At 43.7% G+C, this 13,003-nt stretch overlaps 1 protein-coding gene across 1 annotated transcript; it reads left to right on the forward strand.

Annotated features, from left to right (window-relative positions):
- The first annotated feature begins 293 nt into the window (after positions 1-293).
- On the forward strand, positions 294-10,721 carry NRSN1 (neurensin 1). The gene is made up of 2 exons (XM_022562204.2): positions 294-508; positions 9,834-10,721. Exons 1-2 carry the CDS (start codon positions 320-322, stop codon positions 10,230-10,232), a joined length of 588 nt encoding a protein of 195 aa, XP_022417912.1. The 5' UTR covers positions 294-319; the 3' UTR covers positions 10,233-10,721.
- The last annotated feature ends 2,282 nt before the right edge of the window (positions 10,722-13,003 follow it).

Below are 13,003 nucleotides of genomic sequence, written 5' to 3' on the forward strand. Positions count from 1 at the left end.
CTTCTTTGTTGCCATTTCTCATGTGCTTCCTGCTTAAATTTTTGCATCATCTAAGTGAGCTGTGCTGTTATGTCTTGTTTCATTTATGGAGAACCAGTTCTAGTCATTGAGTGTTTGGGATAATTTTGCATTCAGTAGAGAAGAGCAGCTTGGGTTAAAAAGGCAGGTCTTTAAACGTGTCTTTTCTTGCCAGAAAACAGCATTGTTCAAACAGGCTGACATTATTCAGCCTGGTTCTTACCTTTAATTTGCCTTTTGATCCTGAGGCCAGAGCTCATGTGGTTGATGCCTGTGGGTGCTGTCATTCCAGCTGGGAAGGATGAGTTCTTGCAGCAACGTTTGTGGCTCCAAGCAGGCACAGGCTGCTACCGAGGGCGGGTACCAGCGCTATGGAGTCCGGTCCTACCTGCACCAGTTTTATGAGGACTGTACCACCTCGATCTGGGAGTATGAGGATGATTTCCAGATCCAGAGATCACCTAACAGGTGGAGCTCAGTATTCTGGAAGGTAAGTAAAGAGCATGTGTTTAACTCAGGAAGTGGAGAAGTCATTTGATACGGGAAATAACTCAGCTATAGAGAACTGAGAAGTCTGGGACTCTGTGTGTGCATCCCTCTCAGTGTTACTAAGTTCAGTTTTCTTCCTTAGGAAAGGAGACTATAACCCTTGGGCTGAAGAAAGCCTCTACACACAGCACAATTGTTGATTTGCAGGTTAAACATAAATAGATATAATTGCCATCATTAATTATTATTTTTGCTATTGTTATTAACGTGTCACTAAATTCACCAACTATGACAGCCATCCAAAGGCAAAACATGCTTTCAGCCTCCCTTAAGGTTTGGTAAGTATCATTTGACAAATTACAATAATTATTAGAAGAAACAGTTGGATACTAGAGAGAGTTAATACTGAGACATAATACAGTGGTCAGTCTGCCAGCTCTGCCTCTCCTGGATATGTGGTCATGAGGCTTTATGAGCTTCAGCTTCCTCAAGTGGAAGGAGCCTCACTAGACAATAAGTTCAGTCATTCAGCATATAATTAGTGAGCACCTACTCTGTGCCAAGAAGTTGCAAAGTACCAGAAACTAAAGTGGTAAAATGGGAGAAGAAAAAGTCCCTTGCCCTAAAGGAACTTACAATCTATCGTGGGAAACAGACCATAAACAAATAAACCACACAACAGAATGGTAGTGGCAAGTGCTATGAAGAGAAATAAATCAGAATAAGAGGATAGGGAAGGATGGAGAACTGGTATTTAGTTATGCTGATCACAGAAAGCCTGCCAGAGGAGATGACCTTTGAGCAAATACCAGGGAGTAAACCATAAAATTATGTGGCTGAAGGTCACTGTAGGCTGGGAAAATAGCAAGTCCAAAAGCTCTGAAATGGGAACACTGGTGTGTTTGAAAAATAGCAAGAGATCCAATCTGGTTGGAGAGGAATGAGAGAGGGGAAAGAACAGGTGATGGATTCAGAAAAATAACAGGACACAGATGATGTGTATGGAGCCTTGTAGGTGACAGTGAGGACTTTGGCTTTTACCTTGAGATCCATGGGAAGCCACCTGAACATTTCAAGCAGATGAGTGACATGACCCGACCAGTATTTTAACAAGATCATTCTGGCTACAGTACAGAAAATAAATTATAGGAAGGCAAGGATAGAAGCAGCTAGATTATTTAAGAGGCTGTTAAAGTATCCAGGCAAGAATAATGGTGGCTTAGATTACAGTGGTGTTAATGGAGATGGCAAGAAGTAGTCAGATTTAGCATAAAGTTTGAAGGCCAAGCTGTCAGGACATGTTGGCATATTAGAAACGAAAGAAAGAAGAGTCAAGCATGACTTAGAGACTCGCAGCCTGAGCTCTTTAGTGGATGATGCTATAATTCACTGGGATGGAGAACACCAGGAGAGCAGTGGGATGAGTGGGGAGTCAAGAGTTTGATTTTGGCATTGCTACATTGGAGGTGCCTATTAAACATGCAAGTGGAGATCTCTAGTAGCAATTTAAATATACTTCAGCTCATGAATTGGGAGTCGCTGATACATACAGTGTATATAAGGTACCAGACTAGACAAGATCACCTAGGAAGAGAGTATAGACATAAGAGAGAAGAAGGCATCGAATGTTCCAACATTTAGAAATCAAAAAAAGGACAAGGATGTAGGAAGGGCTACTGAGAAGGCACAGCTTTAGATGATGCCTCGGATTCCCTCCAGGTCTAATATTCTGTGTTTTGGAGGTTTCTGATCATCCCCAACTTTCTCCCAAAAGATCCCAGAAACTTTGACATTGATACTGACATAAGTTTACAATGTACTGGCAATAGAGTTTAACAAGAGGCAATGTAACATAGTGATGATTATGAGCACGGACTCTGGCCTCAGATTACATGGGTTCAAATCTCAGCTCTGTAACTTTGGGTAATTTAATTGACCTTAAATGAGCCTCTAATGGTGATACTTATAGTACCTACCACATAAGTTGTGAGAATTAAATAAGATAATAGATGCAAAGAGCTTAGAACAATGTCTGGTAGGCACTCAATAAGCACTTAATATATTAGCTCCTAGTACCAGATGTCATATGGAACACTGAGTTCTGAAATAGAAATAAAACTGGAAATCTAGTTAATAAATAAAATATTGGTAATGTGATTGTTACTATGGATTACCCAAGACCTGTGTTGATTCAAAATCTTACTAGTGTCAGGCACTCTGTATCAGAATTGGTCAAGCCAGCCTTCTTATTCTCTACAAGTGTCACCTCTGATGACTCCGTACTGGCCTGGACCAATAAAATACATAGCCAAGCTTGGCACATCTTGTATTTACCCAGGCAAGTGGGTGGTTGCTTCTCTATATGTCAAAAAAACAAATATTTGCCTCACAGGTCTATTGTGCCAAGAGCCTAAAATGCCACTGACATACAGAATACTGCAAATGCTAGTGGTTGCAAAGCACTAGTAGTGATATGAGTTGTGAAGCTATAACTCCATCAAATAATACATGGGTACGGATTTACAATAAAGAACTCTCAGTAAATTACCAAGCCTAGAATTCAGATTTCAGTATTTTCTCTCTTCTGTTTAACGCAAACAAGATCCAAAAGTATTTGTTCCCTGTTGTGCTGGACCTACTTCAGAGAATAAAACCAGGCAAAAGTCCATGGCCTCACAGAGATTATATTCCAACAAAATCCAAATCTTAGACTTACATCCTAACCATAAAACACTAGACTGGGCACTCAGAAGCCTACAGTCAACTTGAAAAACCAAAGAATTCACTGTCTTAGAGACCTCACCCCTACCAAGGGAATAAACCAACCATTCTTGGGTTTCCTCCTAGGGAATATAAGGGAACTCATGCCAGCGAGCGTATGAAGTGCTTTGAATCAACACAGAGAGCAGCACTGATTATGCACGTGTTTATATTATGATACTTTATGTTTTTTCTTTCATTTAAATCTGCATCTTGTAAGTGGTTCAAGATGTGGGCTCCCCCTTCCCTCTCTTCCACTATAGCATTGCTGAGGCCATGTGGGTCTCTCACTGTGAGCCACGCTCACAGAGCCTCAGGAGGACTCTGCCGGTGAGCCAGCTCCTTAGCAGTGGGCAGCAAGGAGGGGCTTAATGAGAGCAGGGATTGGAATCAAATGGGCCTGAGCCAGAAACTTTGCTCTACCACATGGACCGATGTAACCTCGCTCTCACAATGCTGTTCTTCCTACACATGTTTATATGTCCACTGTGCACAAACCTCTGTGGTGGGCTCCGGGATTCAGTTGTGAACACAACACTGTTCTTCACCTGACGGAGTTCACAGTCAAATAAGGAAGGCAGATGTGTACAGAGATTGTTACAATCCACCGTGCCAGTTGTTGCAGTACTTACTGGACAGACCTGATGCAGCCTGGGGAGGAAGTGACTCCACAGAAGAGTTCACAGGAACAGAAAAGCACTATAGAAAGAAGAGTATCGCAGAAGCTGTGTCATGAGAGAAGATGGCATGCTCAGGAGATGCCAACAGTTCACTGTGGCTGGGGTGAGAGTTAGGTGTGGAGGACAAAGGCCAAGAGATGAACACGGTAATGTATACAAGAGCCAGATCACAGAGACTCAGCAAGGCTGTGAAGCAGAAATTTCTCCAGAACCTTCCTGCTTGATTGAGTACAGTGAGTAGGTAAGATAATAAAGCTAGGCTTTCTTGGGAAGGTTGTCTCACAATCAGGTGTAAACAGCCCCTGCACACACACACACACACACACACACACACACACATATACAGTATTATACACATTCTCTGTGCCTCACAGCTTCTGGATTACTGCATGGTGGCCTCCGCCACTGCTAATTTACCTGCAACTGCTGCCATCTGCAAAAATCTATGTGACACAGTCCCACCTACCCCCTGCCACCCACTGCCTCTGCCCAAGGGCCTAACAGGCTGTGGTGGAGTTCTTCTTTCTCACCCTTGCACTTGACCTTGACTAAGACTGTTGCTACTTGATGGTGCAGCAGACAGCTGAAGTACTGCAGGTATGAACTAATGGGAGCAGTCTTCTTACCCCAGTCGTTCTTTCCTCACCCCAGGGTTACCCTCCTCCTTACCTTTCCCTCCACCAATATCAGAAATCTCCCAAAGGGTGTTAAATAGCAACGGGCAAGTACAAGGCAAGACCGCTTCCTCCACAGACTTACTAAAAGTGAAAATGACGCTGGTACCTCTCTTTTCTCTCAAGACCCTCCTCCTACCTGTCCCAATCTCTCCAGTTTCCCCCTTAAGCTAAGTCAGGGTTTAAACTTACATCTTGGATTTCTCTTCAAAGTCTTGCTAGATATTAAGGAGATGGTTTTATTCTAGAAATGAATAAGGAAGTCCCTTAAGAGGAGAAACCATGTGGTATTATTTAAAAAAAAAAAATTTCTCAGATAACACTTGAAAAATGGACAAAGGATGAGACTAGCCATGGAGACCATCAGAATGCTGTTGCAATGATCTGGGCAAGAGTTAATAATGCTCTGTTACCATTAGAGTAGCTGTAGTGATGGAGAGACAAGAGAATTCAAGAGAATTCTATGAGACAGAATCAATAAGATTTAATTATCCATTGACTACGAATGTGAGGAAGGACTCAGTGAATGGGCAGGTGGCAGGAATGCAGAAAAACTGGGAAGGAAAGAAGAAAGGAACACCATTTTGAATATTTGGGTTTTGCAGAGCCTTTGGGACATTTTTGTGTAGGTCCTCCCATTGGCTGTCATAAATGTGGGGCTACAGCCCAGGAGAGAAATCTAGGCTGGAGTTGGACATTTGGAAGTCACTGGTATATAGATGCGAATTGAAACTGCGGCCACAAATTAAACCATAGAGAGAACATACTGAGTAAGAGATGTGAGTCAGGGCTGGAACCCTGGGGGACACCAATAATTTAAGAGTGTCTGGCAAAGCAGGTTAAGAGTGAGTTGTTAAAGACAGAAGTGGAAGAGAGTTGTGTCAGCGATAACCATTGGTGAGGGTTTTAAGAAAGCCTAAGTACTTAAAATCAATGACTGCAGAATATGCAAATGAAGAAAAGAAAAATTGGATTTGACAATTAGGAGGTCATCAATGACCTCAGAGAGAGGGGCTTCAGTGAAATGGTGGAGGACTAGGCTTGGCTACCAAGGGTAGGAATGAGTTCAAGCAGTAGCTAGTGGAGGACACAGGGCTCTAGAATAGGTTTTGAAGATGGAAGCGATTGAATGTGCTGACAGGCTGGAGGCACAGAGCCTCTGTAAGGCAGCGGAGCAAATGCGGGATCCTGCTACCCAGGTGAAGGAGGGCTGTGGAGACTGTACCAGGTGACGCATATGTGGAAGGACCTGATCCCAGCCCGGCACTGGTCACTGCTTTGCAAAGCTCAGTGTCCCTACAAGCAGATCAGGCAAGAGGGTCAGGACAGACGAGTTAGAATCTGCCATCACTCTGGCAGGTGACAGCACTCCGAGCTCAGGTCCTGCTAAGGAGCGGTGGGCAGCAGCCCTCAGGGCTGATGGAGAAGAAGAAAAGCCAGTCTTCACTCTTGCTGCGCTTCTTCTGAATTTTACCTCTAACCCAGAAGGCTTCTTTCCCATTTAGCTCCATCCAGCAATCTCCCCCAACACGCAGCTCTTCCCTGCCATGCTGGTTCTTGCCTCCACCAGTCATTACCGCCTCCTCTCTGCCAGAACAGCTGTGTTGCTCCTGCTGCCAGCTCCGCTTATTGGAGTGAACTGCATTTTCAGATCTCATCAGCTCACAGACAGACCACGAAGGGGATGCTGGTCCAAAAACAGCAGCTTCTGGCTTGTGGTCCCCAGAAGCAGAATTTCTGGAATCCAAGCTCTCCCCTCTGTCCAATCCTCCTTTCCAACAGCAGGGACTGGGTTTTCACCCATCCTTCGCACAGTCAAGAGAGTCATCAGAAGTCACAGCACAAAAACTGCTCTTGCTGCTGTCTTTAAAGTTTGCTTTTCATCACCTGGAGAGGCCCTTCTCTCTCCCTATTGGTGCTGCTCTAACATCCCACACCACCAGGCTACTTTGGGAAGCCCCTCACCCAGCAGCATTGCAACTCTTTGCATGGCTCCAAACAGAGCTGGTTTGCTCTCTTAGAACCTTTTAAAAAACCCCTGTGTTGCATTTCTTAAACTCTCTCTATTTAATAGAACCCCTTTTCTCTTAGACCTGGGACCACTTCAACTTAGAGCTGCGTCCAAAGTTTATGATACCATATGGCATCACTCCCAAAATTTTTATTCCATTCAGTACTCCAAGATGGTACCAGGATTAAGCTGATATATCCCAGCATCCCTCCTCACCACTACTACACTCAGGGAAGTATTCCCAGCATTTTCCCTTCATGCCTACCATCCCACGCTCTCCCTGACATGTTTGAACAGGTTTGGAGTCCCTCTCTGGGCACATCTTTTGGAGATCCTCATTAGACTTGCATTGATGGCACCCTCAGAATCCTGGGCATTACATACTATTCACTACGTCATGCTCCCCTCCACAGATGGCGGGCCTCTCTCTGATCCTCTGATTTAACAGGGAATAGGGAGAAGGCTTGGGGAGGCCAGCCACTTTCCAGTTCTTGAAATGAGCAGGAGTTCTGCCATCTGCAAGGCAGGGTTTGCCTTTTAGCTTCTGAGTGATATTCCAAGAGTGGATTTTAATCTATAAAGCACTGCTCAACTGAGGAACAGACTGCTCTGAGAATCAATCACCTGGCTCCGGATTCAGCAGTCTGGTGGTTTAAGTTAGTCAGTCAGGAATATATATTGGACACAGGCTGGACTGACTGCTGCGGAGAGAAAGACAGAAATAGAAGATGGAGCACCCTGGCCTCCCTTGCTCTTAAGAACCTTAGAAACGAAGATGGATACATTTTTGCTGCCCTCAATTTTTGAGAATCTGTACCAGTTCTTGAGGAGGGAGGTAATTTAGTGACATATGAAGCATATCACCATGGATATTTAAGTTAATTTAGTTTGTGCATTCAGAGTATTCCAACGTGAGTCATCTTTTAAATATTATAACGGTTAGTCTTTGAAGGTGAATTTGACACCATTCTTCAAAACATGTACAAAGCCATCCAAAGTGTGATTTTACAACCCAATTTTTTCTGCAGTACTTATATCTTATGTACAATAGTTTTTCTTTTTTTTTTTTTCCGGAAGACATTATACTGACTCTTTTTGTTGGTTTTTCAGTTTCTTTACACTATTACATAATGGAAATTTGTTCGTATATGGTGACTAAAACTTTATTGTAATTTTTTTTAAATTATAGAGGTAATGTACAAAATAGTAATCGGTGAAGTATCATGGGAGAATGAAAGTGGGGAGTGGGGCTTAGAAGTCATGCAGACCTGGGTTAGAGACCACGTGCTTAAAGAGTGGACTTTGAACTATGTTTCTTCAATCCAATAAACCTCAGTTTCTTATAGGTGAAATGGGGATAAAAATATCTACATCTCATAAGATGCTGGTGAGGATTAAGTGGAAAGCACAGTGCCTAGGTCATAATCGATGCTCAATAATATGAGCTCTCTTCCCCCCTTTGTTAGAGTGATGGATTTGCAAATGTTTTCTATTATCCAAACCCTCTACTAAAGAAGTATCTAATAAAGTGTATTACCCTGAAACATAGTAAATAAATAGATAAATATACTTTAGATGTTCAAGATTAAATGGTGTTATACATTTGGTTATTTTTCCAACCTTGTTATTTTAACTAAAAGCAATTAGGAACAGGAGGAAATGAAAAATGTGTTTAAAAAATAAGCTGTATTAGCTGTTCTTTATTCCAAGTACTGAGTGACTGTTGCAATGCTCTTGCCAATGCAGCATAATTTTACAAGAGGCACATTTCCAAATAATAATATCTACTTATTACAATGTATGACTTAGGCAGGCACAGGGTTGAGTGCTCTCGTTTTGTCCTCACAGCTTTATGAGGTAGGTACTATTATCATTTATCATTTTTATAAATGGGAAAATTAACGAGAGTATTTAAGTAACCTTCCTTCTATGATTCAAGTACTAGTTGCCAGTGCTAGAATCCAAGGCTGAGTCTGTTAATTCCAAACCTCCGAGCTTAAACTGCCAAATGGTATATTACTTTCCATTTTCAGTGGGTTACATTTTATTAGAACTTGAGCTAATGCAGTTTCGTCTCCATCTGCTGCTCTTAACATTTCTCAACATCTGCACAAGTAAAGCCCAAACAGCTACATGTTAGAAGGGAAAGAGCACTGGCCTGGAGGTCAGATCTGTGGCTTCTAGCCCATCCTCTGCTACTTGCCAGTTGTCTGTCTTTGGGGCAGTGACCTACCCTCCACGAGGCTACATTTCCTTGCCTATAAACTGGTAATGATGGTTCCTTCTTCACTTGCTTGGGGAAGGGGTGAGTAGTTACACAGACTGTCGATGGCCACCTGCCGAAATCACCTCTATGTTGAACAAGTTGAGTATATTACTCATCACAGTGAGACAGAATGACACCATAGGGGCTCCTGGGCATTTCAGTAAGAGAGTGTAAGAAAGGATGTATTATAGGATGTGGGCTTTAGTTGGGTGACTTGGGATTGCAGGGGTTTGGGAAGTCTACAGGAGCCAGAGTTCACTCTGGATTATCAGGAATGATCCTATGATTGGGTATCTTAATAAATCCTATCTATACAGAGGGCGGACTAGAGTGAGACTAAGACTGTAACTGTAAAGAAGCAGCAGTCATTTATATTGGGTGGGGTGGGAGGTGCACAGAATCCTGTGGTTTGCACAATGACCTTGTTTTTGTCTGCGCTTAGACAAAATTATGAAGTGGCCTCGGTTTGTCACACTTCATCATGGGTGCAGAATGAGCCTGTCTCATGTTGAGGTTCTGCAAGATTGATTGTGCCCACAAAACAACATGGTATCAATGGGGGCCCCAGGCCAGCTTCTAAGAACATCAAAGCCTAGTGGATAGAGTAAGGCCAGCTCCTGGGTATCCGGGCTGCTTTTCTCTTGCTCAAGACCAAACAAGACAAAGTAAGCCAAAGGGGGCGCTGTTGATTGCAAAGCATTGGACAAACAGGAAGCTCAAAGGAAAAATCAAGGCAGTGCTGCAGTTCCTGGTTGGCATCAAAATCAGAAAAGTCCTCCTTCACCTTCTTTTTTAACTACAAAATTATGCAGGCTTCTCATACAAATTAGAAGTGACTGGGGAAAGTCTCTTCTCTCAGAAAACAAGGCCAGTCCTGCCCTGGAGACCTGAAGTACCAGGTTTACTCTGTCTTATTTCACTGTGTCTTTCGCTAGGTTGGACTCATCTTGGGCACAGTCTTCGTGATTCTCGGATTGACTGTCCTGGCAGTGGGCTTTCTTGTGCCCCCCAAAATCGAAGCCTTTGGTGAGGCCAATTTCGTGATGGTGGACACACACGCTGTCCAGTTTAATGGAGCCCTTGACATGTGCAAGCTGGCGGGCGCCGTGCTCTTCTGCATCGGGGGCACGTCCATGGCAGGGTGCCTGCTGATGTCGGTGTTCGCAAAAAGCTACTCCAAAGAAGAGAAATTCCTTCAGCAAAAGTTTAAAGAGCGAATCGCAGACATCAAGGCCCACACCCAGCCCATTACAAGAGCTCCAGGCCCGGGAGAAACAAAGATACCAGTCACTTTGTCCAGGGTTCAAAATGTCCAGCCCATAGCGGCAACCTGAAACATTTTCCAGCCCGGTCCTCCCCTCTGTAATTTATGCCCAGTGTTACAAGGGAGCAGGCCAGTTTGGGAAATGATACAGATTTGGTGTTGACCTGCCCCAGGGCTGTGCTGGGCTGTGGGCAGTGTGGTGTGTGAGCTCACACTCATTCCGTTCAGTGGCCCTGGGAACCGTTGATGCCATGGGTCAGCCTGGGCACATGTACCCGGCTGCTTAAAGAGGTGCTGCTGGGTGCCCACCAGGAACTCTCTGGAACTCCCCTCTCATATAGTGTGACTTTGTGTCATTTTCTGTGTTCTTGGAAAGCGCTGAACAGTTTAGACCAGCCTACCAATGGCTGACGTGGTCCGTTTTACTTTCTAGTATTGGTTTTTCTAATCTTTCCTGTGTGGTGCTGCCTTCCATTCCTTGTCTCACTACATGTAAGATATTGTTGTGTGTTCACAGAAAAATCAAGTTCCCTGATTTTGACCCAAACTTTGGTCTTTTAACTCTAACTTAACATGAGGTTCTTGAAATCAGACACAAACGTATCAGAATTCTCCATAAGTCTTTTGCTGTTTTCTGTAGTGTTTTCCCACTTAAAGAGCTCAAATTGCCAACTTTAGAATCTTGGGAAATAAATTAATATTAGGAGAATCTATTTATGCAGTGTACAAAAGCACTGAATTAGAAGCCAAGAAATTTGAGTTCCTATTACTAACTAGCTGTGTGATCTTGGGGAAAGCATTTAACCTCCCAGGCCTCAGTTTCCCCACCTGTAGAACGGGCATCCTGGTCTGTGATGTCTGAGATTCCGTTTTTGCCATGCATCATTGTGTGTCCATGACCAAGGATGTTTACAGTGTTCTTGTGGCTCTCACCACAGTGGGATTCTTCCAGACCTGGACTCCCAGAAAGTCACCAAATCAGCAGCCTCGATGCCACCTACTTCTAAATATCCAACTCCAGCAGTTTATACAATGCAGTCATATTTTTATAAAAACAAAAGTAAGCCATCCTCCAATAAGAAACCCCTGAGTAGATATTAACCTTAAAGAGGGTTTTCCTTCTCAAAGAAGACATTTTCTTCTCCAGTAAAATGTTCATCTCATCCCTTTACACTTTTATTTAATCTGTGGATTTAAACTAGCCTGAGGGAAATGGAACACATGACCTTGGTATCCTCTCAGAATCTGTGCCACCTTCAAAGTCTGCCTTTTTTTTTTTTTTTTTCCTTTCCTTCACTGGATAAATAAAATATGTGAACAAGCAGAACTCGAATTGCATTGTCATTTCTTTGGTGTGGCTGTTTTCTCTCCAACATGTAATTTTCCATTCTGAGGCTAAGTGAGCTCTGCTGGTCCCCTGGCAAAATGGAAGAATAAATGAAGCAATTAGTGCTTTTGTGCACATGGTTTGTTTTGCATCGTCCAGCATAAAACACGGGGCAAATCAGCATCCTTAACAAGGATCATTAGCTAGGTTCGGGAGAAACTGTTCTAGTTTCCTCAGGTTCTTATCTTCCTGTGGCAATGCCGTTTTACTTTTGTTCTTTGAAGCCTTATTCAAGTCCCCAGGCACCTGTTCAAGGCAACATCGTGAGGCTTTCCATGTTGGCTTGTGTTGTGTACCAAGAAATCTTTGAGAATGAGATGACTTTCAAAAGCCTCCAGAATGAAAAATAATGACTGTAGGGCTTGGGAATTTTTAGGTGCAGGCATGCGAGCAGCCATAAAAAAATCAGCTCTGTGCCTCAGACAAAGGCCTCAAAGGAAAAGAGATGGAGGAAGTTAAGAGCTGAGTCTGAAAGAGGGATTCGGCATGCCCTGTCTTTCCTGTCCTTCCTAAGCTTTGTGGAAACAGGTACTTGTAAGGACCCTCCCAGTCCGTGGAGCAGGGATTGAGGGATATTGAAGGAAAGCAGAGGAAGGAGGCTGAATGGTATTAGGAAATACAGCTTAATCTTTGCAAAGAGTACAGGCCTGTGCAATCAGAGGGTGAGGAGCAGCCAACTAAAGACTTCACAAAGCCATTTTCAGGCCTGTTTGGGCAGATGTCAGGGGTATGGCAAACTGCAACAGTCCTAGAGCCTTGGTCTCAGCCTGCTTGCTGGCACTGAACCAATCCATCCCTTCAGTACTGAAACTTCTAAAGCAAAGTAAAACCACAACCCTACAGTTGGGGAAAGAGGTGGACAGAAGATGCTGGGACTGCAACAGAATAAACTCAGAAATGAGTTCTGGCCTAGAGATCACATAAGCTGAGGCATGTGGAGTCAGTAAAACCTCGAATGATGTAGGACCAACCCAGGCAGAAAACCCCACGCCCACCCCACATCAGCTCTGATCTAGGGACCTCCATTCGCTCAGGCACTGCCAGTGACTGAAGCCCTCCTTCTTCACAGGACAAGCCACTACATCTTCTGATGGCTCTAGATGGTTAGAAAGCTTATCTTCACATCTTCCCAAAATCTGCTTTCTAACCCTTCCACGTCTTGGGCCAAATTCTCTAATTCAAGGTTACCTACAAGCCTAACCCCTCTTACAAAGGACCACCTAACCTCCAGTCCATCACCACCACCCCAGGCTATGAACGTTTCCATTCAATTATTTTCAATCCTGTCACCTCTTTGATTATCTTCTTCAGGGAGACATTTCTATAAAATCTCAATGTTCCCCATTTGTCCATGTGAAACTGAGCAGGACCCTGTGGGGCTCCTGGACACAAGAGCCTTCCCGTGTCCCCTTCCCTGAGTTCCACAGGGCAGTTTCAAACAGTTGTAATCAGAG

This window comes from Delphinapterus leucas, chromosome 10 (genome assembly GCF_059928025.1).
Source record: "Delphinapterus leucas isolate spDelLeu-1000000601 "Yukka" chromosome 10, BTC_Dleu_Yukka2, whole genome shotgun sequence".
NCBI lineage: Eukaryota > Metazoa > Chordata > Mammalia > Artiodactyla > Monodontidae > Delphinapterus > Delphinapterus leucas.

What these genes read in the sequence shown, in the direction of transcription:
- NRSN1 (XM_022562204.2), top strand. Translation starts at nt 320, where the DNA reads ATGAGTTCTTGCAGCAACGTTTGTGGCTCCAAGCAGGCACAGGCTGCT. An exon ending in GGAGCTCAGTATTCTGGAAG is followed by an intron (nt 509 to 9,833) that starts GTAAGTAAAGAG and finishes GTCTTTCGCTAG; the next exon opens with GTTGGACTCATCTTGGGCAC.